This window comes from Rhinoraja longicauda, chromosome 1 (assembly GCF_053455715.1).
Source record: "Rhinoraja longicauda isolate Sanriku21f chromosome 1, sRhiLon1.1, whole genome shotgun sequence".
In the NCBI taxonomy this organism is placed as follows: Eukaryota; Metazoa; Chordata; class Chondrichthyes; order Rajiformes; family Arhynchobatidae; genus Rhinoraja; species Rhinoraja longicauda.
In genome coordinates, this window is record NC_135953.1 from 87,639,806 (window position 1) to 87,662,945 (window position 23,140).

The 23,140-nt window shown below is 43.3% G+C and overlaps 1 protein-coding gene across 8 annotated transcripts in view; it reads right to left on the reverse strand.

The window, feature by feature from the left end:
- Window positions 1–23,140, reverse strand: part of arhgap24 (Rho GTPase activating protein 24) — a 406,341-nt gene that overhangs the window by 24,268 nt on the left and 358,933 nt on the right. For 5 of the 8 annotated variants that reach the window (XM_078401974.1, XM_078401965.1, XM_078401982.1 and 2 more), the window contains 2 exons: window positions 19,034–19,241; window positions 28–160 (listed from right to left, as the gene is read on the reverse strand). In XM_078401974.1, the coding sequence (XP_078258100.1) occupies window positions 28–160; window positions 19,034–19,241 (341 nt within the window). The other 3 variants (XM_078402030.1, XM_078402020.1, XM_078401990.1) reach the window with 3 other exon arrangements.

A 23,140-nucleotide genomic window follows, 5' to 3' on the forward strand; every position in this document is an offset into this window, starting at 1 on the left:
CAGTCAAAGTTGAGGTAAAATTCTTACAGTCTCTTGTTCTTTGGTGAAGAGTTTGGCACACAAGAGGAACTCATCATATTTAGCATAGGGAATGACTGGCTCTGGCAGCTCCCGTAGATACAGCTTGAGCAATGAGGCCACGGTGTGCACATCTGTGTTGCTGAAAGCAAAGCAAAGCAATTATTGCAATAGATTACATCTACTCCACAAATAGCAGCACAATGATCTCCATCCCATCAAAATGTAGCTGATAGCTTCTTGTTGTGTCTCCAAGATAATGCTGTTGTTATTTCCAAGCATCTGGTGCACCGATGAATCTAGGGACCGAGTAACTATTACGAAGAATTAGTATCCCCATTAGTTCAGTGATTAGTTTGTAGGTTTGTCCATGCCTCATTATCATAGGCGTCTGGATTTTTTATAACAGGTTGCCTGATACTTAAACATTGTGCTGCCAAACAATCAGTTATTTAGATCATTAAACAAGAAAAATAAGCAACACAATGCATGATGCCGCATAATAATTACTAGAATTTGAATGGTCATTGATTATTTAAAGTTACGCACAGAGACATTAACCAACGAAGATAAACACAAAGTGCTGGTGCAACTCTGCGGGTCAGGCAGCATCTCTGGAGAAAAAGGATGAGTGACGTTTCAGGTTGGGACCCTTCTTCAGACTGGAGAAAGGTCCCAACTCAAAACGTCATCCATCCTTTCTCTCAAGAGATGCTGCCTGACCCGCCAAGTTGCTCCAGCACTTTGTGCCCATCTCCGGTATATACCAGCATCTGCAGTTCCCTCTTACACGATATTAAACCACATATTACTTTAGTTCCATCATACATATATCGAACTGGAACCAGTTGAAGAAGCAAATGACTGCTAGGGTAGCCAGCAAGTATTACTCCAAATTTCAAAAATGGCAAAGGTCTCTCATTGAGGTCTAATTAAAATAGGATAGATTGATTGCCTGTCGTACAAAAACAAACTGCTGGAGGAGCTCAGCAGGTCACACAGCACTGTGTTGGGAATGAACATGTCATGTTTCAGGCTGGGGACCATCTTACGTCTGCTGCAGTAGTGGGGGAGAAAGATGGAAAAGGGAGCGGAGGGTGAGGCAAAGCCTGACTAGTAATGGTGGGGAGAGGCGTGGGGGGTTTGATAGGCAGATGAGTGGAGATAGTGACAAAGGCTAGAAGTGAAAAGGAGACAAAAGGCTGTCAGATAAGAAGAGAAGAGGAAATGTAAAACCAGAGGGAGAGATATGGGTGGAAGGGGAGAGGGATGAGGGGAGACTAAAGGGAAATATGGTAATATGGTTCACAGGAGATGGGAGATGAGCTTCCGTAGCAGTAACGTAATTTCTTATTTCAAGTAATACCCTCCAAACCTCACCCCCTCTCTTTCTCTGCTGACCCCCCCCCCCTCCCCCCGCCCTCCATCCCAGTCTGCATACGCCTCTCCCACCATCTCCCACCATCTCCCACCACCCTAGGCACCTTTGTACACACCAATCTCCCCTCCCCAGGTGGAGTTTTCATCCATATTTCGGATCTTTGTGAATTATGTGACAGTGGATTTCCTTCTCCGGAACCGCCGTAAGACAGGAGTCATCTTGTAGCCCTGCACCTTAGAACGTGTCAGTTGGAAGCGTTTATTTGTGGATCCCTCCTCGCTCTGGAGGACCAGCAGATTTCAGGCAAACCAAAGTAAAAGTTCATGGCCTTCCAGCAGCAGTTGATGTTTACCTCACTAAGACTAACTTCAGCAAAATCTTTTAGTTAATAGCGGCAAACTTCACCCATTCATTGCCCACAACCGCCAAAGTGCCACACTTGCCAATATCCCTTTCAGTTCAATTAAACAAGCTTCTCTCTGCAGCAATTTTGCGAACAAGTTGAAATAATTTTAAATTTCTGATCCAGAACAATACGTCTGAATCTTACTTGATATCCCCACATCATGTATATCTAACCCCTTGGAAGTCGAATAATATATAGCTAGGAATCCTGAAAAATTATGAATGGGCTTCGTGGGATGCCCTGTCCTTATCTCTTCCAATGGATGGGCGGGGGGGGGGGGGGGGGGAACATTCCCATAATCATAATCATACTTTATTAGCCAAGTATGTTTTGCAACATATGAGGAATTTCATTTGCCATACATTCATACCAATAAAAGGCAACAGAACACACAAAATACATTTTAACATGAACATCCACCACAGTGACTCCTCCGCATTCCTCACTGTGATGGAAGGCGGAAAAAAGTTCAATCTCTTCCTTTCTTTGTCCTCCAGCGGTCGGGAGCCTCCAACCTTCCGTTGACGGGCCAATCTTATTCCCGTAGCCGGCGGCGGGCCTTCCACATCGGGGCGAGCAAGCTCCTGCATCGGAGGGTGAATCTCAGCTCCCCCATGCCGGGCGATCAGACCCCGGGTTCATGCTTGTCGAACTTAAGTGCGACATTGGAGCTTCCTGACCTCGGTCTCAACCCGACATTGCGAGCTCCTTGATGTTAAAGTCCGCAGGCCATGGTTGGAGCGTTGATCCAGGCAAGGAATCGCATGCTCTGATGCCTCCCGCGGAGGCTCAAAGTCAGTCCCGGGCAAGGCCTCCAGCTCCACGATGTTAGGCCGCAGAGCGACCGGAGATACGATCCGGAAAACAATCGCATCTTCGGCAAGGTACGAGATTGAAAAAAAGTTTTCCCCGAACCCTCCGCCCACCCCCCACATAAAACAAACCAGTGAACATTAACACATACTTTCAAAACTCACCAAAAGTAACAAAAAAAGACGAAAAGGACAGACAGACTGTAGGCGAGGCTGCCACCGAAGCGCCACCCGGTGGAATTCCTGAGTTATTCTAAATCTTCTGCCTCCGTTATCTGAGACTATCCTCGGACTATCCTTGATGAGATGCTGGCTTTATTCCCTTTATTCCCTTATCATGTATCTATACACTATAAATGTCTTGTAATCATGTATTGTCTTTCTGCTGACTGGATAGCACGCAACAAAAGCGAAACTGAACTAAACTGAGTTAATCATCAGTTATACTTGTTCTGAAACTATTACCATCTTCCCCAGCACCCAACAAACCTGATAGCAAGAGCAACAGAGGTGAAAATTAATACTTATGCATTACATCATTTTTCATGAAGCTTGGGTTAAAAGAGAGGGATGATAATCACTAATGTTTTATGGGAATAGTTCTTGCCACTTGTTCACATCTCCACCATTAATTCATGTAAGACTTCAGCCCACTGAATATACCGCATGGAAAACACGATCCGGAGAGCTCACTCAATTTGATTTCCAGCCTTCCAATTATATCAATGGGTGCTAAAAAACAATTGTATTCACTCGACTCCACGGTCAAAAAGGCCGTGTTTCCTGCGGCAACTGAAGAAACACAATCTGCCACAGGCAATGATGGTCCAATTCTATACTGCTATCATTGAGTCCGTCCTCACCTTCTCCATCATGGTCTAGTTTGGCTCAGCCACCAAGCACGACATCCGGAGGCTGCAACGGATCGTTCGCACAGCTGAGAAGGTTGTTGGCTGCAACCTTCCCCCCATTGACGAACTGTACACTGCAAGGGCCAGGAACCGAGCGGGCAAGATCATCTCTGACCCCTCTCACCCTGGCCACAAACTCTTCGAAGCACTTCCCTCTGGAAGGCGACTCTGGACTGTCAAAGCAGCCACAGCCAGACATAAAAACAGCCAGACATAAAAAGAGCAAAACATTGGAAACTTCGCAAATCATTGGAAAGAGCAACCAGCGGCGGTGCCTCCATTTAAACCAGAGGAAAATAATGGCCTTTATCTGACTTCTCTAAAACTTGTCCACATCAGTCACAAAAATACAAATTAAGTAAAAATACAGCATAAGAGCCTTAATCTTCCAAATAAACAGCAAAATGAAATATCCAGGCACAGCAGACGCCTCAGTGCCCAGGGTGTGGGTTGGAGGCAGAAAATGAAGCTCAGGCATTGGCAGTTGTAATAATTATTTCAATAAGTAACTTTATATTCTACCCAAGATAGTGAGCCTTCTGCTTGAACCCTACCCAGCTTTGAACCGAAGAAAGCCATCCTCCTCAAATGTTGCCTGTTTTACCCTTCTGTCACTGTCACCACTTCTCCCTTACAAGATAAACTGTCCTTTAATAATTGTCCTGTCTCCAGAACTTTTCAAGTTTGTTGCATTACTGCAGCAGCAATGTCTTTAAATCAGAATGACATGCTGCCTGACCCGCTGAGTTACTCCAGCACTATGTCTTTTTCCCTGCTAAACCAACATCTGCAGTTCCTTGTTTCTACAACAGACTAATGAACACATTATGAATGGGTTCCATTTTTACAGGTGACTTCAAGTACTCAATATTGTAACCATACTTCTGCAATAATGTAATGAATTACATGAAAGGCACATGAGACTGATAAGAAAGTGAGAGAGGAAATTAGTTCTGCCGTTTGTAGGAATAGATGTATTTATATACGTCAGACATTTTACTTTAATAATATTATAGGAGCTGGGTATATCTTCAGGTATCTGTCTCAGGCATTCGTAACAGGGTTAGCCTGTATCTGTAAATTTTAAACTAATAGATTTTTATCAAACAAATTGAGATCAAGAAAGTTCCTGTTACTGTTAGTTTAACGTTGGTAGCCAGGCTTTGGTCTGTCACAACTCTCCATCCACAAGTGCAGCTTTCATATTTTTCTAAAACAATTGTGGATCTTACATTCCCATCAACCTATTTCAAAGTCCACATAAGGTATTGATCACTCTCTGTGTGAAGAAGGTTTCCATATATCAGTCCTAAATTTAGATTTTATGAGTTTGAACTTGTGACTCTTTGTTCTAAATATGATATCTTCCATATTAATCACAATCCACTGCCCTGTTAATCTAAGATTACTTCCATTAATCAATTCTCCTTATGTTACATCTGCCTGAAAGAGGAACTAATGGGTCTCTTGTTTCCTGTATCTGTTTCTATTTCCCTTCCATTTATTAATATGATTATAATTTATTGCTACCTCTGCAGAACCCTGGTGGAAATCCTTTCTTTGCAAATGATTTATTTGGTTTCCCTCCGTATGTTGGAATGTAAACCTCTACCTCTGATTTAATTTGCCTAACGCGAGTCAATGTCCTGCCTTGTCCATGTGCTAGCCCAGTGTCCTGACTGGACAGGAGGAGTGTTACTTAGAGTAGCCTGCTTCTTTTCAGAAGCTGGGGAGAACAGAGGGAACAGCGAGTATATGTACAGCTGGAGCAACTGACATTTAAAACTGGGACATTACAGTAAAACAAAAAACATTGCTTTGATACACTAGTTCACGTGTTTTAGCAGCTGCATAGAGTGCCCTGTAACAAAACACATGATTAAACACACATCTGAAGTTGTTTGGATAAAAACAACTGATCCCAGGAATGATTGGGTTAACATATGATGAGCATTTAATGGCACTGGGCCTGTACTCGCTGGAGTTTAGAAGGATGAGAGGGGACCTCTCATTTATCGAATCTAAACTTATCGAATAGTGAAAGGACTGGATGTGGAGAGGACGTTTCCACTAGTGGGAGAGTCGAGGGCCAAAGGCCATAGCCTCATAATAAAAGGACGTTCCTTTAGAAAAGAGTTGAGAAAAAATGTATTTAATCATAGGTGGTGAATCTGCAGAATTCACTGTCACAGATGGCTGTGGTGGCCAAGTCAATGGATATTTTTAAGGAGGAGATTGATAGATTCTTGATTGTTAAGGATGTCGGTGGTTATAGGGAGAAGGCAAGAGAATGGGGTTGAAGGGAAAGATAGATCAGACATGATTGAATGGCGGAGTAGACTTGATGGGCCAAATTACCTAATTCTGCTGTATAACATGAACTGATGAAAACAAAGGCTTATCAGAAACTCCTCAGATTATTGAACGAAGGATCTGACGGAAACACAAATTACTGCAGCCTGAATTTTGGGATTGCAATTATAGAAACATAAAAAAACATAGAAACATAGAAAAATAGGTACGGGAGTCGGCCACTCGGCCCTTCAAGTCAGCACCGCCATTCGATATGATCATAGCTAACCATCTAAAATCAGTACCCCGTTCCTGCTTTTTCCCCATACCTCTTAATTCTTTTGTCAGTGTTTACCATAATTACACAGTGAAATTGACAAGAACTTTGGTAGATTGATCATGCAATGGGGTTACACATGGCTAGGCAGTTCAATGGGACCATATCAAATATTGGTATTTTATTATAATTGAATACTACGAAAATTGATTAAGCTGTAATCTTTTTTTATAATCTCTTTTTTTAATCAACATCTCTGTTTTTTATACCCTGCTGGACTTTACTTTATTCTTGATGTAATTTGATTAAAATTACCCCAACAATTTAGACAATGATTCTTGACATTGAGCAAGAATTAGGAGCGTACATATGAACATACAAATTAGGAGGCACTCAGCTACTTTAATGTCATCTCCAAATTTGTTAATCATACTTTGCACATTCTCATCCAAACCATTGACAAACAGCCATGCACAACGAGTCACAGTCCTCAAGTCTGAGAAATAATCTTGCACTACCACCCTCTGCTTCCTTCCATCAATCCAATTCTGTATCTAGTTAGCTAGTTCTCCCTGGATCACATGTAATCTAACCTTCCAGAGCAGCCTATCATGAGCAACATTATCAATGTAATATAATTATCAAAGGTGTAGGAAGGAACTGCAGATGCTGGTTTAAACCAAAGATAGACACAAAAAGCTGGAGTAACTCAGCGGGGCATGAAGCATCTCTGGAGAAAAATAATAGGTGACGTTTTGGGTCAAGACCTTTCTTCTGGCCTTGCAGAAGTCCATGTGGACAATATCAGGAGACATTCCCTCTTCAACCTTCTTGGTTACCTTCAAAAACTCAATCAAATTCATAAGACACAATTTTGCTCCTACAAAATCATGCTGACTATCCCAAATCAGTCTCTGCCTATCCAAATGCATATATATCATCCCTCATAATCCTCTCCAGTAATTTACCAACCACAGATGTTAGGCATACTGGTCTATAATTCCAAGGCTTTTCCTTGCAGACCTTTTTAAATTGAGGCACAATATTAGCCTCCCTCCGGTTATCTGGCACCTCACCCGTGTCTAACAATGATATGTACAACTCAGGCAGGGCTCCTACAATTTCTCTGATATATCTGATCAGGCCTGGGAGATTTATCTACCTTCATACACCTTAGCATGTCCAGTTCTTCCTCAAAAGTATTACAGAACTGTCCCCAAGACATCTCCATTAAATGTCCCAAGTTACCTAGCCTTCTCATCTTTCTTCACAGTAAAAACAGAAGAAATGCTCATTGAGGACCTTGCCCATCTCCTGTGACTCCTCGCATAGATGGCTGCTATGTTTTTCCTAGTTTCACTCTGGTTAACCTCTTTCCCTCAATGTACTTATTGAACTCTCTCTGAATATATTCAAAGATTTTCCATCCATTGACCTTTGTGGAAGAGAGTTCCAAAGACTTCCTCCCGTCTCTATTTTAAGTAGGTAACCTTTTATTTTTGAACACTGGCCCATAGTTTAACATTGTAGATTTGTTGACAGAGGATACAGAGTGGTTGTGCATTTTTGTGATATCAAAGGGTGGACTTTATGACCCTGTGGATCCTATGTTGTAATCTTATTGCTCTCAGTGCCAAATAGTCATAAGCAGTTAAAAAATAAAAAATGTTGTCTTATACAAATTTGTACATTTGATTCTCCTGAATTATGAGTATCTTTGTACCCTGAATTATCGCAATATGGAGTTGAATTTCATTGAATTAGCCTTTTATACTCACATTGTGGTAAAGCAAGAGAGAAATAGTACATCATATTCTTTACATAATTTAATTGACTGAATATATCGAAAGGATGGAACAATTTTTCACAGCAAATGACATTGCAGAAGAGAATATCTTGGCTCTAGATAATAGTATGTACAACTATCCCCAGGGCGCAGCTCGGCCGCGGGGCCTTCCATCGCCCGCGGGGCCTTCCAGCTCGGCCGCTGGACTTAACATCGCCGGCGCGGCTCGGCTGCGGGACGTTTCAGTGCCCGGTGCGGCTCGGCTGCGGGACTTAACATCGCCGGCGCGGCTCGGCTGCGGGACGTTTCAGTGCCCGGTGCGGCTCGGCCGCTGGACTTAACATCGCCGGCGCGGCTCGGCTGCGGGACGTTTCAGTGTCCGGTGCGGCTCGGCCGCGGGGCCTTCCATCCCCTTGCGGGGGCTGTGCGTGTCGGTTGCCTCGGTAGGGGTTGAGCTGCCTGTCCGTGGGCGCGGGGGGGGAGGAGAGTGGAAGTTTTGTTGCCTTCCATCACAGTGAGGGGGTGTTTGGAGTCACTGTGATGGATGTTGGTGTTGGGGTCGTGTGTCCTGTGTTCTTTTCTTTTTTGCTGTGTCTTGTGACTGCTGAAATTTCGTTCGGTATTTATACCGAATGACAATAAAGTTCTGTTATACTGTTATACTGTTATATCCTAACATGCTTCACTCAAATGGGGACAAGCTTAAGATGGCATTGGAAGCTCCTAGTTTGACCTACTTAACAGAGTTGAAGGTAATGAATGTTTTCTGTCATCTTTAAGCAAAGTGTTGTGAGCTCCCCATGTGTTGCTAAATCACAGGACAAAGTGGAGATGAACAACAAAGCAATCTGAGTTCCAAGAGCCAAAGCAGTTGCTGCAGAATTCATAGGTTCTTGTTTATCATGATTCAGTGAAGCTGTCATTACTCCTTTTGTGATACAGTGCTTTGCAGTGTTGGTGTAGCTTTGTTGTGCTGTTCTAAGAATGGAGATCATAGAATCATAGAGTCATAAAGTCTTGCAGCGTCGAAACCAAATTGCCCACACCGTCCAATATGGCCCATCTATACTAGTCCCACGTGCCTGCATTTGGCACTCTAAACCTGTCCGATCCATGTACCAGTCTAAATGTTTCTTAAATGTTACGATAGTACCTAGCTCAACTACCTCCTCTGGCAGCTCTATCCATCCACCCATCAACCTTTGTGTGAAAAGGTTATCCCTCAGGTTCCTATTAATTACTTCCCCCCCTCACCGTAAACTTATGTCCTCTCGTTCTCAATTTCCATACTCTGGGCATGAGACTCTGTGCATCTACCTGATCTATTTCTCTCATTTTGTACACCTCTATAAGATCGTCCCTCATCCTCCTGCGCTCCAAGGAATAGCGTCCTAGTCTGCTCAACCTTTCCCTATAGCTCAGGCCCTCGAGTCCTGGCAACATTCTCGTAAATCTTCTCTGCACTCTTTCCAGCTTGACAACATCTTTCCCATAACATGGTGCCCAAAACTGAACACAATACTCCAAATGTAGCCTCACCAACATCTTATACATCTTCAAAATGACCTCCCGACTTCTATACTCAATACTCTGAGTAATGAAGACCAATGGGCCAAAAGCCTTTCCTGCAGATCCTGGTTTACATAAAAAGACACAAAATGCTAGAGTAATTCAATGGGTTAGGCGGCATGCCTGGAGAACCTGAATATGTGACGTTTAATGTTGGGACCCTTCTTCAGACTGATATTAATATTGTCTACACACAATAACATTATGAAGTATAAGAGTAATGGTGCGATCAGAATATAAATGTACTGAGTCGACTGCCAGTTGGTGCAACACCATGTGAGACACCAGTACAAAGTGAGATACAGGCAAAATTATATAGTCACAACCCAGCAACCTGCTACCATGACGATAAGTGATCTCACTCTCTCATAAATGTGCAATGTACATGAATGTTTTGTGACTTGCAAACAGTGTTGGAAATACAAGTAAAAGTGCATTATTCTACTGGAACTCTCTTGTTTCCTTCCTCTGTAGTGAGCATTCACAGGTTAAGCCATACAAAATCCACTCCATGGTTTGTTTTCCTTGAATGTCCATTTTATTCTTTTGAGTTTACTCCCTGGTTCAACTTTACAGCTCACAAACCTGCGATACTTCCTCCATGTGGTGACACAATGGCACATCTGGTAGAGCTACTGCACAGCACCAGAGACCCGGGTTCAATCCTGACCTGTGCTGGGTGAAATTTATACGTTCTCCCTATGCCCAAGTGTGTTTCCTCCAGATCCCATAGACATGTGGGTTTGTAGGTTAACTAACCTCTGTAAATCACTTCCAATGGGCAAGCAGTGGATGCAAAAGTGTGATAGAAACATAGAAACATAGAAAATAGGTGCAGGAGTAGGCCATTCGGCCCTTCGAGCCTGCACCGCCATTCAATATGATCATGGCTGATCATCCAACTCAGTATCCCGTACCTGCCTTCTCTCCATACCCCCTGATCCCTTTAGCCACAAGGGTCACATCTAACTCCCTCTTAAATATAACCAATGAACTGGCCTCAACTACCTTCTGTGGCAGAGAATTCCACAGAGTCACCACTCTCTGTGTGAAAAAAAAACTTTCTCATCTCGGTCCTAAAAGACTTCCCCCTTATCCTTAAACTGTGACCCCTTGTTCTGGACTTCCCCAACATCGGGAACAATCTTCCTGCATCTAGCCTGTCCAACCCCTTAAGAATTTTGTAAGTTTCTATAAGATCCCCCCTCAATCTTCTAAATTCCAGCGAGTACAAGCCGAGTCTATCCAGTCTTTCTTCATATGATGACATGGAAGTAGTGTGAACGGGTGATCGATGGTCAGTGTGGACTTGGAGGGCAGGAGAGCCTGTTTTCATGATGTATTTCTAAACTATATCAAAATTAAAGTGGTCATTCCGAATGGATAAGCCATGATAGTGACTGCCAGCAAGAAACTCGACACTTGACAGGGAAATCAATTCTCCAGAATCAATAGTTTTTTGTCTGATATCCAGACAGAATCAGACGCTCTTTACAGGAATTATCGGGTGGACATCAGACATCAGGAGTAGTCAGTTAGTCTATTCTTTTGCCCTGCAAACCCTGTAAAATTGATTGACGCATTCACATTTTCCAAAGGTTGTGTTATTAAACATAGAACTCTCCGTTCTTCACATCCCCTTTTTCCATTTCTGATCTTGTTTGATTTAAGAGACTAATCTTGTGATGAATTTTAGAGTGTATATTTATATTACTCCAAGTATTCCTCTTTGTTTGTGAAGTTCAAGTTCAAAGTGCACCCTCCCTTCTCCTGCCTTTCTGGAGCTGCCAAGAAAGTACCACAGTCTGCGTTTAGGAAAGGTTATTTCTATGGTTCATTTTATAAGCTCTGAGTATATCAGCCCAAGGTCATTTTATTTTTAGTTTCACTATAATGGTTCACATGTGGTTCACATGTGTTCCTTTTTCCCCCAACAGCGATTAGTGTGGAAAGTAAACCAAGTAGGCACTAATTGGAAAATAAATATGAATAATCATCACTCGTGTCTGTTGAACGCACATTGATGGTTGCCAACAGGACTCAGCTGCCCCATTGTTACAATATTTTCTGAAAGGACATTCACAAGTGGTGGCCAGTCACCAGCAGCAGAATGGAAACTCAATTCTCACGTAGAAAATAAAAGAGCGCTTCAGTAAGTGTATTAGAAATGCATAACTGGAGCCTGGTTTATGGTTTATCTGATAGAGGGTTACTTATCCTTTTATTTACATTGTATAATTGTAAAACTATAAACAACATTTAATAACTGCGTGTCTGTGCAGTGCGATGCATATCCATTCAAGAACTTCTGTCTACATGGTGTCTCGGGCCTTTGCAAAATACTTCACATCTCGTGAGATGCTTCCGAAAGAAAGTCACCTATGTAATTTAGCAGCAAATCCTCAGAAGGTTAAGTCAAACAAGAGCGATGGGGTAAATAATCCAGTTACTAGGATCAGTACTAGTTGAAGGTTAAGATAATGGCCACATAATTCTCTGCATCACCTCAGAAGGCCGATGGAGTCTCTGTTTAACAGTGCAACAACACCGTCTGATTTTATCATTAAAATCTGAGTGTCCAGAATGGAGCTGGAATCCATTCTAATTACACAGAAGCAAGATCACAATTACCACTGATCAGAGGATCATTCTTGGTAGCAGCATGCAAATAATTTTGATAAATGAGGGAACTTCTGAGCTCATTTCTACTGTTTTCTTTTGTTTCCATCTTTGATCTCATGTGATTTTATCAATTATGCCAGATGTCTCTTTTAAATTGGCAAAGTGCACTTAAAAGTTATGTAATCTCAATAATGAGCCAGCAGAGTGCTTTAAGCAATTAGATTTGTGAATTAGTAAACGAAACATTGCATCCATTCAAAGCTTTGGCTCATTTATTTGCAACTAATGCACATGTGATTTAGGGCGGCACAGTGGCGCAGCAGTAGAGTTGCAGCCTCACAGCGCCAGTAGCCTGGATTCGATCCTGACAACGGGTGCTGTATGTTCTGAGTTTGTACATTCTCTCTGAGCATGGGTTTCCCCTGGATGCTCAGGTTTCCTCCTACACTCCAAAGATGTGCAGGTTTATTAATTGGCTTTTGTAAAAATTGTCTAGAACTAATGTACGCTGACCGTTAGTCGGCAAGGACTCGGCGCAATGAGTTACAAGATACGGCAAGTGCAGCCAACTTTTCACTCTCTGAATAGATTGCAGATATTGTAATTGTCCGCCTTGATGCATACAGCCATTTTCACCTAATTTGGGCTGAAATTACATCAGACTGTCATCTAATTGAATAAAATTATAGTGAGAACTTTGAAACATAGATTATGTGAACTCTCATAGGAAAGCATATTTTTGTGGTTCTGGCTTTATATACATTAAAGTGATACTGGAACCTAAATAAATCATTGGCCCAGTTAAGGACATAAAGCAGGCGCAGTTTGAGCTACACTATGTGACTTGAGTCTGATGAGTCCCAACTATATGCTTTGTGTTTGGCTGAGCTGGGCATATATTCTGCCAAAACATTGAGGTTCAGGTTGGGTTGTCACATGCCTTGTTGGCTGAGGTCAGTACATTTTCCAGACCAGGAAGATTTGTTCATTTTTACTGCATACACATCCGATCTTGATCGTTGGCAACGATGGAAGTGAATTTGAATGATTTGCTTTGGTCTCTTTCAGTACTAAGCACAGCCCAACTTGATTGGACCAGAACAAACTGGCCTAGCATTGCATTTCGTTTGAAAACAATATTGCTCAATCCCACCTCGATAAGATAAGCTGTTTGAGATATACTTTAATCACATTGTTCAAATATTAATGATCAAATAAACGCTTGATGTGTCATGGTGTTAGTGGCCATAGCAACTTGTTTGCAGTTTTCTCATTAAATCTCCATGCATTCTTTTCATTAACATTTCAATTATCTGTTGCTGATGTGGTTCATCATGAAATAGCTTATTAATGTATAATTAATGAGATTCCAGTTGAGTATATTTCACACCAAACTACTTTCTGGCAGCATTTTTGATCTTCTTTAATGAATTGTTCATTTGATTTTGTCAACCATCTTGTCCAGGGTCTCATTAATGATTTAGATGAAGGGATTGAAAGTAACATTAGCAAATTTGCAAATGACACAAAGCTGGGTGGCAGTGTGAACTGTGAGGAGGATGCAAGGTGACTTGGACAGGTTGTGTGAGTGGGCAGATGCATGACAGATGCAGTTTAATGCGAATAAATGTGTGGTTATCCACTTTGGTAGCAAGAACAGGAAGGCAGATTTTTATCTGAATGTTGTCAAGTTAGGAAAAGGGGAAGTAGAACGAGATCTGGGTGTCCTTGCACATCAGTCACTGAAAGTAAGCATGCAGATACAGCAAGCAGTGAAGAAAGCTGATGGCATGTTGGCCTTCATAACAAGAGGATTGAGTAGAGGAGCAAAGAGGTCCTTCTGCAGTTGTACAGGGCCTTAGTGAGACCACACCTGGAGTATTGTGTGCAGTTTTGGTCTCCAAATTTGAGGAAGGACATTCTTGCTACTGAGGGAGTGCAGCGTAGGTTCACGAGGTTAATTCCTGGGATGGCGGGACTGTCATACGTTGAAAGAATGGAGTGACTGAGCTAGTATACACTGGAATTTAGAAGGATGAGCGGGGATCTTATTGAAACATATAAGAATATTAAGGGATTGGACATGTTAGAGGTAGGAAACATGTCGCCGATGTTGGGGGAGTCCAGAACCAGGGGCCACAGTTTAAGAATAAGGGGTAGGCTATTTAGAACGGAGATGAGGAAAACCTTTTTTATCCAGAGAGTTGTGAATCTGTGGAATTCTCTGCCTCAGAAGGCAGTGGAGGCCGATTCTCTGGATGCTTTCAAGAGAGAGTTAGATAGAGCTCTTAAAGATAGTGGAGTCAAGGGATATGGGGAGAAGGCAGGAACGGGGTACTGATTGTGGATGATCGGCCATGATCACAGTGAATGGCGGTGCTGGCTTGAAGGGCCGAATGGCCTCCTCCTGCACCTATTGTCTATTATTTATCTACGAAAAACTCCACATATATTCCCACCGATTGTCTCTTGCCATCCTCCCTCATTTCCATTCTATTAACTGCTATCCATTTTTAATTAGACTGACTCATGTCTTCTTTGTCCCTGCCGTGCCTTAAAGCAAATGTTTCAACTTTGCTAAACACAGACAGCAGTGCTTTCCTTTTCAAGTCCTGCAGCAAAAATCATGTGGTAAAGGTCAGTTTAAAAAATAACCATCTGATTTCTGGCCTGCAAGTTGAGTACTGCAGCATTATTTTTGTTTGAGATTTTTCAGCAAACTCTTCATGGTAATAAGATGGTTTATGAATGATTGACAATAAGAAAGATAAGGGAAACAACATCCACAAACTGAATGGATTTCATCAAACTGCCTGCTCATCAAATAGCTATTTTCATGCAAATCCGCATTAGATGCTCTAATGAGGCACAGAGATAAGTACGTACTTAAAGGGGAGAGGATTTAATACTTTGCAGAGTGGTTAAAATTCTAAATAGACCTGACAACATTCATGTCTAGCCAGATGGAAAGTTAGCACCATCTTCTCATTGAAAGTCTCCCATTGAACTACCACACAGAGGTAGACACAAAATGCTGGAGTAACTCAGCGGGTCAGGCAGCATCTCTGGAGAGAAGGAATGGGTGACTTTTCGGGTCGAGACCCTTCTTCAGACTGATGTCAGGGGAGGGGTCGGGACAAAGATAGGATGTAGTCGGAGGCTGGAAGACTGGTGGGAGAACTGGGCAGGGGGAGGTGATAGAGAGGGAAAGCAGGGACTATCTGAAGTTGAGAAGTCAATGTTCATATCGCTGGGGTGTAAACTACCCAAGCAAAATATGAGGTGCTGTTCCTCCAATTTGCACTGGGCCTCACTCTGGCAATGGAGTAGGCCCAGGACAGAAAGGTCAGATTGGGAATGGGAGGGGGAGTTGAAGTGCTGAGCCACTGGGAAATCAGGTTCGTTAAGATGGACTGAGCAGAGGTGTTTAGCAAAACAATTGCCGAGCTTGCGCTTGGTCTCGCCGATGTAGAGAAGTTGACACCTGGAACAGCAGATACAGTAGATGAGGTTGGAGGAGGTGCAGGTGAATCACTGCCTCACCTGGAAAGATTGTTTGGTTCCTTGAATGGAGTTGAGGGGGGAGGTAAAGGGACAGTTGTTGCATCTTCTGTGGTTGCAGGGGAAAGTACCTGGGGAGGGGATGGTTTGGGTGGGAAGGGACGAGTGGACCAGGAGGCAATAGTCTCTGCGGAAAGCAGAAAGGAGTGGAGATGGGAAGATGTGGCCAGTAGTGGGATCCCATTGGAGGTGGCGGAAATGTTGGAGGATAATATGTTGTATGCGACGACTGATGGGGTGGAAGGTGAGGACATGGGGGACTCCGTCCTTGTTACGAATAGGGGGAGGGGGAGCAAGAGCGGAGCAGCGGGATACAGAGGAGACCCGAGTGAGAGCCTCATTCATGATGGAAGAGGGGAGCCCCCGTTTAATAAAGAATGAGGACATCTCCGATGCCCTAGTATGGAACACCTCATCCTGGGCACAGATGTGACGTAGACGGAGGAATTGGGAGTCGGGGATAGTTTTTACAGGAAACAGGGTGGGAAGAAGTGTAGTCAAGATAACTATGGGAGTCAGTAGGTTTGTAGTAGATGTCGGTCACAAGTCTGTCTCCTGTGATGGAAATGGTGAGATCCAGAAACGGGAGGGAGATGTCGGGGATGGTCCAAGTATATTTAAGACCAGGGTGGAAAGTAGTGGTGAAATTGATGAAGTCAGTGAGTTCTGCATGGGTACAGGAGGTAGCACCAATGCAGTCATCAATGTAGAGAAGGTAGAGTTTGGCGATAGGGCCAGTGTATGCCTGGAACAGGGATTGTTCGATGTACCCTACAAAGAGGCAGGCATAGCTAGGGCCCATGCCAGTGCCCATAGCTACGCCTTGGAGTTGAAGGAAGTTGGAGGAGTCGAAGGAGTAGCTGTTGAGTTGTCGACTCCTCCCACACCTCCGCTCAGTCCGTCTTAACCAACCTGATTTCCTGGTGGCTCAGCACTTTAACTCCTCCTCCCATTCCCAATCTGACCTTTCTGTCCTGGGCCTCCTCCTCCAGAGTGAGGCCCAGCGCAAATTGGAGGAACAGCACCTCATATTTCGCTTGGGTAGTTTACACCCCAGCGGTATAAACATTGACTTCTCTAACCAGATAGTCCCTGCTTTCCCTCCCTATCCCCTTCCCCTCTCCAGTTCTCCCACCAGTCTTCCTGTCTCCGACTACATTCTATCTCTGTCCCGCCCCCTCCCCTGACATCAGTCTGAAGAAGGGTCTCGACCGAAACGTCACCCATTCCTTCTCTCCAGATATGCTGCCTGTCCCGCTGAGTTACTCCAGCATTTTGTGTCTACCTTCGATTTAAACCAGCATCTGCAGTTTTCTTTCCTACCACACAGAGGTCTGTTCACCACAATGTTTTTTGAGTTAAAAAAGGTTTCTAAAGTATTTATGCATATTAATAGCCATTCAGCTTGTATTAAAAAATGTTTAGCAAAATATTAAGGTACAGAACCAGAAAAAAAGGACATTGTAGCCCAGCCAACAATAAATTTAAAATATACAATATTTTTATCTTCATCAATCTTTCATGAAATCAAATTATGAAACTTCAATAATATGTTTATAAAAACAACAATCCTAAATAAAAATTAAAATAGTTTATTTTATGGCATATATTACTGTAAACTATTCAAAAAATAATAAGTCAAAAATGTTTGGTCCATAATGTCCATATCACATGCACTAAAGAAAAACAACACAAGATTGGATCCAAGATTTGAGCCATAAAAATGTTCATAACACTGGATTGTGCCAGAGGCTTCAGGATTCTGGCATTGCACATCCTTGGATAATGGCTGTTGGGTAGTGGGCTGGCTCATGGACTGAATGGAGGCCCTACCTAGATCACTGGCATCAAGGTAGGTGACAACAGCAATTAGAGGCCCAAGGAGGGGGCCTCGAATATTGGTAAATCAGGAAGATAGATACAAAGTGTTGGAGTAACTCAGCAGGTCCGGCAGCATCTCTGGAGAAAAAGGGTGGGTGACGTTTCAGGTCAGGACCCCTCCCCAACATCACCATTCCATTTTCTCCAGAGATGCTGCCTGACTGGCTGAGTTACTCCAGTACTTTGTGTCTATCTTCGGTATACACCAGCATCAGCAGTTCGTTTCAACACATTGGTAAATCAGGGCTGTGATTGTTAGTCAGTGAGGAAAGGATCAATTTGTGATTGGGACCTCAGGAGCCAGAGATTAGGGGGTAGGGGTAGTTCAGACATTATTCAGTTGGGTTTCAGCATGGTTGCAAGGGTGGGCAGACCAAATCATTATTTTAGGGAATGAACATAGAACATAGAACAATGCAGCACCGAAACAGGCCCTTCAGTCCACAAGGTCCATGCCAAACATGATGCTAAATTAAACTAATCTCTGCTTTCAGATTATCCAAATCACACAATTTCCTTCATGTCCTTTTGCCTACCTAAAAATCTCTTGTGAAACTATTATATCATCCTCCACCACCACCCCCAACAGTGCTTTCCAGACACCCACCACCCTCTGCATAACAAAAGCTATTCCTTTATCAAAACGTTATCCTAGCATTATTCCCTTATTCTAAACGTTATTCCCTTATCATGTTTGCAAATTTGCACATCTACACATACATTGTAAATGGATCGATTGTAATCATGCATTGTCTTTCTGCTGACTGGTTAGCATGCAACAAAAGCTTTTCACTGTACCTCGGTACACATGACAATAAACTAAACTGAACTAAACTGAACTGAAAAAAAAGCACTGCTCTAATCTCCTTTAAATTTTGCCCCTCTCACCAAGAAGCTATGCCCTCTTGTCTTTGAGATTTCTATCCTGATGAAAAGGTTCTGAGTGTCTACCCTATCTGTGTCTCTCATAATTTTATATACTGGAACCAGATCTCCCCTCAGCCTCTGATGGTGCAGAGAAATACACTCCAGATGAGAAGTGGGACATAGTTGTGTAGTGATGTGAGTTGGAGTAAAGGTGTGGCTGCGAGCCTGGTGCAGAGGGGGGAGTGGAGGAACATGGAGGGACTGACCAGGAGCTGCAGATAGGGGAGGTGACTGGATGTTGGGAAGTAGGACCAAGGGGTAAACAGCTGAAAGTGGGGAAGAGCTGGCGGAGGACATCATGGTCAAATGTGACATAGGCTGAAGATAGTCTGACAAGGATAAAGAGGGATGGATTCATTACAATATCACAGAATATTATTAGTGGCTTCGAACAAAGCCGGATTGGTCCTGCAACAGGGATGAAAACTTACTGAAGTGTTCAGATAAGGAGTTCCAAGTAAGATGGACAGGGACTTTCGAGGGTATAGTATGGTTAAAGACTCAGGGGTGATAAGGGAAATTAGAGAGTAACCAATGATCCAAAAGGTAATACATTTGCCAATCTGCAAAATGAATGTCAGGATCCCTACCTGTCAAACAATGGCTTCTCACCACAGTCAAAGGCTTCTTGTAACTCCTTCACCAGATTGGCCTGACCAGGTAACCGGAAAAGACCTTCTTCCTTCAGTCCTCTCTGGCGGATGAAGTCAGCACACTGCTCCACAAGCATTGGGGCCATGTGGGCCCCATACCGTCGTTCATAGCGGACAGTGTCCTCAAGCTTTTGGCCAAAGATACCTTTCATGCAGAGACAGAACGAGAACAGATTATCAGATAACTTCCAGTTGTAGTTTATACCTAACAAACTGTGCAGCAGAGTTATGCTTGTCAGGAAAAATAATCACAATCTGAAGAAGGGTCCCAACCCGAAATGTCACCTATCCATTTTCTCCAGAGATGCTACCTGGCCCACTGAGGTATTCTAGCATTTTGTGTCTATCTTTAATATAAGCACAATGTTTAAATCACTGGTTAAATGATCAAATAAAACCAAAGCCATCAGACTCAACTTCCACTTAAAGACTGCTTAATTTTTCTTATTTATAAAATTTTCATCATTCAAAATATGTGTCCATACAATCATATGAAGTGTGATGCATCCTTGCACAGGCGAGACCTGTGGCAATCTGCAATGGAAAGTGAACTGTTGATCCCAATTAAATAGCCTGCGATTAATTCCCCAACCAGATCTCTTTGTAAAACTACCAGTACGTTTACCACAAATAAAGAGGAAAACAATTGTACATGATGAGCCATCTTTTCATGCAGAGCAAATAAACGTTACACCTGTAGAAGCATAGATTCCCAGCTAATGTGACACGAACAGACCAACTTTGTCATTTTAAACAGCTGCTGAAATCTGGCTCACAGTCCAGCAAACTTACCTTTTCTGAAGCTAAAGCATCGCTTAATTTTCCTGTAAGTAGTTTTTGGAAGGAAAGTAGGATATGTCAAAGCACTAGTTGAACAGAATATGATATTCTTATTCTCAGGCATTGCAAAATGTTTAATTTAGTCTGTATTGCACACGCTGTCCACATGGACTATTCTTCAAACTGAAAGTCACTGTGATTATTCTCAGGCTCAAAAGGCACAAAAAATGAAATGGTGATGGTTCATAAGCAATTATTCATCAAAGACAAGCATGAAAATCCCATCAGTGTGCTCACTGTAGTGCCAGACATCGTTGACGGAGACGGCTCTGTGAGAAACAGCTCCAGCTCTGCAGTCTGTCCTGTTACTTGCTGCCTCCAGCAGTGAGACTGAGGCAGAAAAAAACATCCAGTCAAAAGGAGAACTGACTTTTAGTTGACTTGCAGCCGCAGTCACATGCAGTAGCTTTCCTGCAGGCAGTTAATGATCTCTTTGGCATTCTTAGGTAATGCCAATCCACTAAACCTTGAGTGAGAGAGAGAGAGAGAGAGAGAGAGCGGGAGAGCATTCAGTTTGTATCCCCCTGACTGCCTCCTTCTCTCTTATATTGTTCTGCAGTCTTCCTGCTCTGCAGTCATTAGTCAAGCACACAGACCCTTATAACTTTAGAATCTAATCAAGCAAAGGATCTTGTAAGCAAACATCCATGAAAACAATAGTACCGTCTTTTCTCGGTTATTACCTTATTTCTTTGGACAGATATTGAGCAGCTAGTGTAAGGCCTCCCCCACTCTGGTAGCTACTAAGCAGCAAACAATAATGTAATCTTGTGTGGGTAAATGATTAATAGAGAAGCATGATCTGTAAATGGAGCTGGCATTCTTTGTATGTTAAGTAGGACGATGGTGGAAATAATTGCTCAGAGTAGGAGCAGTGTTTTCTCAGTTCTTTTGTATGGTGAGGGCTTCTGCCTGGAACCCACCAGCTAAAAGCAGATGGTCTGATGGTAAACAGCTGATCAATATGACAGGCAATTTGCTTTTTGTTTACCTTTTGCACACATTGCTGATAAACCTGGGCGCTTCACTGTGAATTTCGTTTGTTGCCCTTATTTTGAGCCCAGAACCATCAATCAATTTATACGCACAATATTTGAAGTCAAGTCGACCCTCTGTTCAATACAAAAAGCAGACAGCGAATCCTATTGTGAGCTGCTGCCCTAGTAGAAGTTTACCAGTGATATTTATCAAGAGGCACCTGAAGCCAAAACCCAAGTTCAAATCCGGATGCATGACATAAACATTACACAATCTAACCAACAATTTTTTATTTTTTTTAAACTGCAGATACTGGAAATTTGAAATAACAATGGAAAATGCTGGGAGATGAATAGGCAGCATCAGTCGAACGAGAAACAGTCAATGTTTCGGGTCTGTGACCTTTTATCATAATAGTTTGTCAAGGGTTCCAATGATGGCCTCAGTCCCCATTTTGGAAAATAACAAAGAAACTTGTATTCTTGTATCACTTTTCACAAACTCAGGACATTGCATGGCACTTTCCAGTCAAACCCATCGTCTTTTCACTGTTGCATTGCATAAACACTGCATGTAATTGATGCACACCAGCTTCCTTAAAATGCAATGTGGTCATGACCAGATGATAGAACTGATCCGACTGATTGTGACTGACTGTCTCTACTGGTCAGAGATCTAGGATGACGGAGGGATGGACAGAGAGGGAATGCCAGGGTTACTTGAAGTTAGAGAAGTCAATATTCATGCTGCTGGTTTGTGAGCTGCCCAAGTGAAATATGTTGCTCCTCCAATTTGCATTGGGCCTCACTCTGACAGTGGAGGAGGCCGAGGTATGGGAATGGGAGGGGGAGTTAAAGTGGAGCAACCGGGAGATCATATAGGTTTAGGCGGATGTGTGGAAGCATTCAGCAAAGCGATCGCCGAGCCTGCGCTTGGTCTCGCCGAAATACAGCAGTTCACTCGTGGAATAACGGATACAGTAAATGACGTTGGAGGAGGTGCAAGTGAACCTCTGCCTCACCTGAAAGGACTGTCAGAGTCAGATTCCTTGGATGGAGTCGAGGGGGGAGGTATTGGGGCATGCGTTGAATCTCCTGCAGTTACAGGGGAAATTACCTGGGGAGGGGGGGGGGGGGGGAGAGGTGGAAAGAGATGAGTTAACCAAGGAGTTGTGGAGGGAATGGTCTCTGCGGAAAGGGGTGAAGATGGGAAGATGTGGCTAGTAGTGAGATCTTGTTAGAGGTGGCGAAAATATTGGAGGATTGTGTGCTGTACGCGATGGTTGATGGGGTGAAAGGTGAGGACTAGGGAAACTCTGTCCCTGTTGTGACTGTGGTAAGGGATAGCAAGAGCGGAGCTATGGGACCCATGTGAGGGCCTCATCTATAATGGGAGGGGGGAACCCCCATTCTCTAAAGAATGAGGACATTTCAAATGTCCTGGTATGGAACACCTCATCGTCGGCGCAGATGCGGCGTAGACGGAGGAATTGGAAATTGGGGATAGTCTTTGCAGGAGGCAGGGTGGGAAGAAGTGTAGTCTAGATAGCTGTGGGAGTCAGTAGGTTTATAATAGATGTCAGTCGATAGTCTATCTCCTGTGATGGAGATGGTGAGATCAAGAAACAGTAGGGAGATGTCAGAGATGGTCTGTGAGTTCTGCATGGTGCAGGAGGTAGTCCCGAGGCAGTCATCATTGTAGCGGAGATAGAGTTTGTGGATAGGGCCAGTGTATGTCTGGAACAGGGATTGCTCGACGTACCCTACAAAGAAGCGGGCATAGCTGGAGCCCATACAACTGCCCATGGTATACGCCTTGGATTTGGAGGAAGTGGGATGAGTCAAAGAAGAAGTTGTTAAGAGTGAGGACCAGCTCCGCTAGGCGGAGGAGAGTGTTGGTAACTGGGAAATTGGCTGGTTCTGCAGACGAGGAAGAAACAGAGGGCTTTAAGACCTTCTTGGTGGGGGGTGGAGGTGTTAAGTGACTGGACATCCATAGTAAAGAAGAGGGAGTGGGGGCCTGGAAAACAGAAGTCATTGAAGAGATGAAGGGCTTTTGAGGTGCCTTTGACATAGGTCGGGAGGGATTGGACCAGAGGGATAGGATGGAGTCAAGGTATGTGGAAATTAATTCAGTGGGGCAGGAGCAGGCAGAAACAATGGGTCTGCCAAGGTAGTTCTGTTTAGGGATTTTGGGGAGAAGATATAACCGGGCTGTGCGGGGCTG